Genomic DNA, 2,487 nt, shown 5'->3' with positions numbered 1-2,487 from the left:
CCGTGCTTTTACATTTTGGAGTCTTTTTATGTTTTCTTTTATAATGGTATTCAATGTTTGCAGTAGTTTGAATAACATCCAAAATTTTGCCAACTTCAATTTCCTCCATTAATGCATAACCACTCTTTTGAAAATTAGGGTCAATAGACAAATGATTGTCAACCAAGTTTGTCCCATATGTCATGGACACATTTTTGGTGATTATTTATCCACTATGAAAGAAATTGAGTATTTAGAATGCAGATAAATAATTTTTGTCACATATTAAGGATTTTTGTAACGTTTGATTTTTAGCAAATTATTTATGAAATATTTAAAGTTTTAAATATTTGTACACTTAGATGATAAGGCTGAGCGGAATATATTGCAATGAAAAAAAAGACAATAATTTATGGTCACCATCATGATAACGGATAGAACATATAAACGATAAAAGATCATATTTGGGTTCCACCAACCTTATTTGTGATGGTTGATAACCTTATTTAAAGTCAATCTCCTAGAGTTATAACCAAGAGAGAATGATTGGCCTCAACCCAAATACTTATAACAATGCAAACAAACACCTTAGAGTGGCTCTTGCTTTGTCTCATACTTGAAGTTGTAGCAATTGACGGCCGTATAAATTCCATCATCGTAATAATTAGTCACTTGGTCTCCATTCATAAGAGTGTCACGTTGAGTATACGAATATGGGACATCGCAATGACCTTTTGTTGCGAGTAGACTCACTCTCACCCTAGACATGGGTGGCACAGTTACTTTGTATACGGTCTCTATCTCAGATGATTTTGATTGAGTTTCTCCCCATGTATATCCACCAGAAAACTCAGCAGACATTTCAATTTTTCCCTCTGCAATCAGTGGAATACCTGTTTGAATTGTTGTCTTTACACCGAGTTTAGCAGAAACAGTGGAAGACCATGTATTACTCTCAGAAATCGTGTAACGGAGCTTGATATCTATAGTGTTTTCTTTATTGGAACTATTACTAGCATCTCCATTGGCCATGGTGATGACATGTTGACCATAAATTCGTGCATCCAAAAGATGAAATATGACATTATAGATGCTTCTCGAAAGAACCAACTCTTGTATCTCCAGACGTGCTTCCTTGGTGATGGTGGGGACACCAGCATTAAGACAACTTGTCTTACCCTCCGTTGTGAGCCTCTTGCAAAAATGATTGTTACCTAAATTACGAAGCGCCACAATGTTGTTATCAACTTTCACGGGCCAAAATAATGTATCTTTGTCATTTGCAGTGGTGTCATGTGAATCTGCCCAAATCCAATTTGGACTCCGTCTCCAGAATTTTTCAAAGTGGTTTGACTTAATGCGAACATTTCCATCATTTGTTGTTGAAACTTCATTTCCCACCGTTGGGTCTCCAATATCATTAGAAGAAAATTGGAGATATGGAAAGCCTTCAACCCAGCATGCTTGAAGGTAACTTCCATTGTCACCTTTAAATGCAACATATTTGGGTAAAACATAGAATGATTCCCAATCTATAGCAACATGAAGATCGCAGAGGTTGGCGTCTGGAGTTGAATACCCCATATATAAGCACTTGTCCCGAGTTAAGCCATCTCTCCAACTACATGTATTGTAGCCAAGGTAGACATGCTTAATTCTATAGGCTTGATGATCTGGATCAAAGATGGGTTCAAACAACGTACACGCCCAGTTGGATTGATCCTCATTTGGTTCATCAGCTACTGCAACCACATATCGAGTGTTGATCGAAGGACAAACCCAATATTTGTTGTTGTAACAACACCTGATATTCACGTAGCCTTTGCCAACTTTAGCAGGCTCCACTTCATACTTTGTGTGAGGGGTCATCACATTATGTGCATCATACTTGATGTATCCATGAATTTGAACATCTTCTTTTACGTACTTCAAATACAAGTCATCTGCCTTGGATTTGAAAGCCACGTACCTCGGGAGCACCATTTTCTCCTTTTTCTCGTTTCTTAGCAAGTTTTCACTCTTGGTGGGTGTGCTTTAAAATTAAAATGAGAAGGGCTATTTATAGATAAATTTGAGAACTTAGATCAATAAATCAAAATGGAAAACTATATAATAATATGATTGAAAAACGACATTAAGATCTAGTTGGGAATATAAAATTCATACCTAAAAACGCCAGCTTGAATTAAACTTTAAATTAAAACCAGGTCAAGATTGAATTGACTAAGAAACTAAACAAATCAATACAACCTTATTTTGTGTTTTTTTTAGAGATGAATGATATTATTGGTGTGTTTATATTTTTCTAAGAGATCTTTTCTTATAACAAGGGATAGAGAAAAAGTAATGTGTAGAATTAACAAGAATGGATACCATAAACGAAAAGAAAGAAGAAAAGAAGTAGCTAATACTTGTCAAAAGATTAATTTGAGAGTTAATAATCCATCGATTAGAAAATGTTCTTGAAATCATCGATATATTAGAGATGTAATCCCATGAAAGAAAGCT

At 35.3% G+C, this 2,487-nt stretch overlaps 1 protein-coding gene across 1 annotated transcript; it reads right to left on the bottom strand.

The window, feature by feature from the left end:
- Positions 1 to 567: 567 nt before the first annotated feature.
- LOC111803769 (uncharacterized) lies at positions 568 to 1,962 on the bottom strand. The gene has a single exon (XM_023688307.2). The coding sequence runs from the start codon at positions 1,960 to 1,962 to the stop codon at positions 568 to 570; it is 1,395 nt and encodes a 464-aa protein (XP_023544075.1).
- Between the last annotated feature and the right edge of the window lie 525 nt (positions 1,963 to 2,487).

This window comes from Cucurbita pepo, chromosome 10, assembly GCF_057944985.1.
Source record: "Cucurbita pepo subsp. pepo isolate OVF chromosome 10, ASM5794498v1, whole genome shotgun sequence".
NCBI classification, from domain to species: Eukaryota; Viridiplantae; Streptophyta; class Magnoliopsida; order Cucurbitales; family Cucurbitaceae; genus Cucurbita; species Cucurbita pepo.
The sequence above is the reverse complement of the archived record's forward strand: the minus strand, read 5'-3'. Positions and strand labels throughout refer to the sequence as shown.

Excerpts from the sequence above, each read along its gene's own strand:
- LOC111803769 (XM_023688307.2), bottom strand. The coding sequence starts at position 1,962 with ATGGTGCTCCCGAGGTACGTGGCTTTCAAATCCAAGGCAGATGACTTG.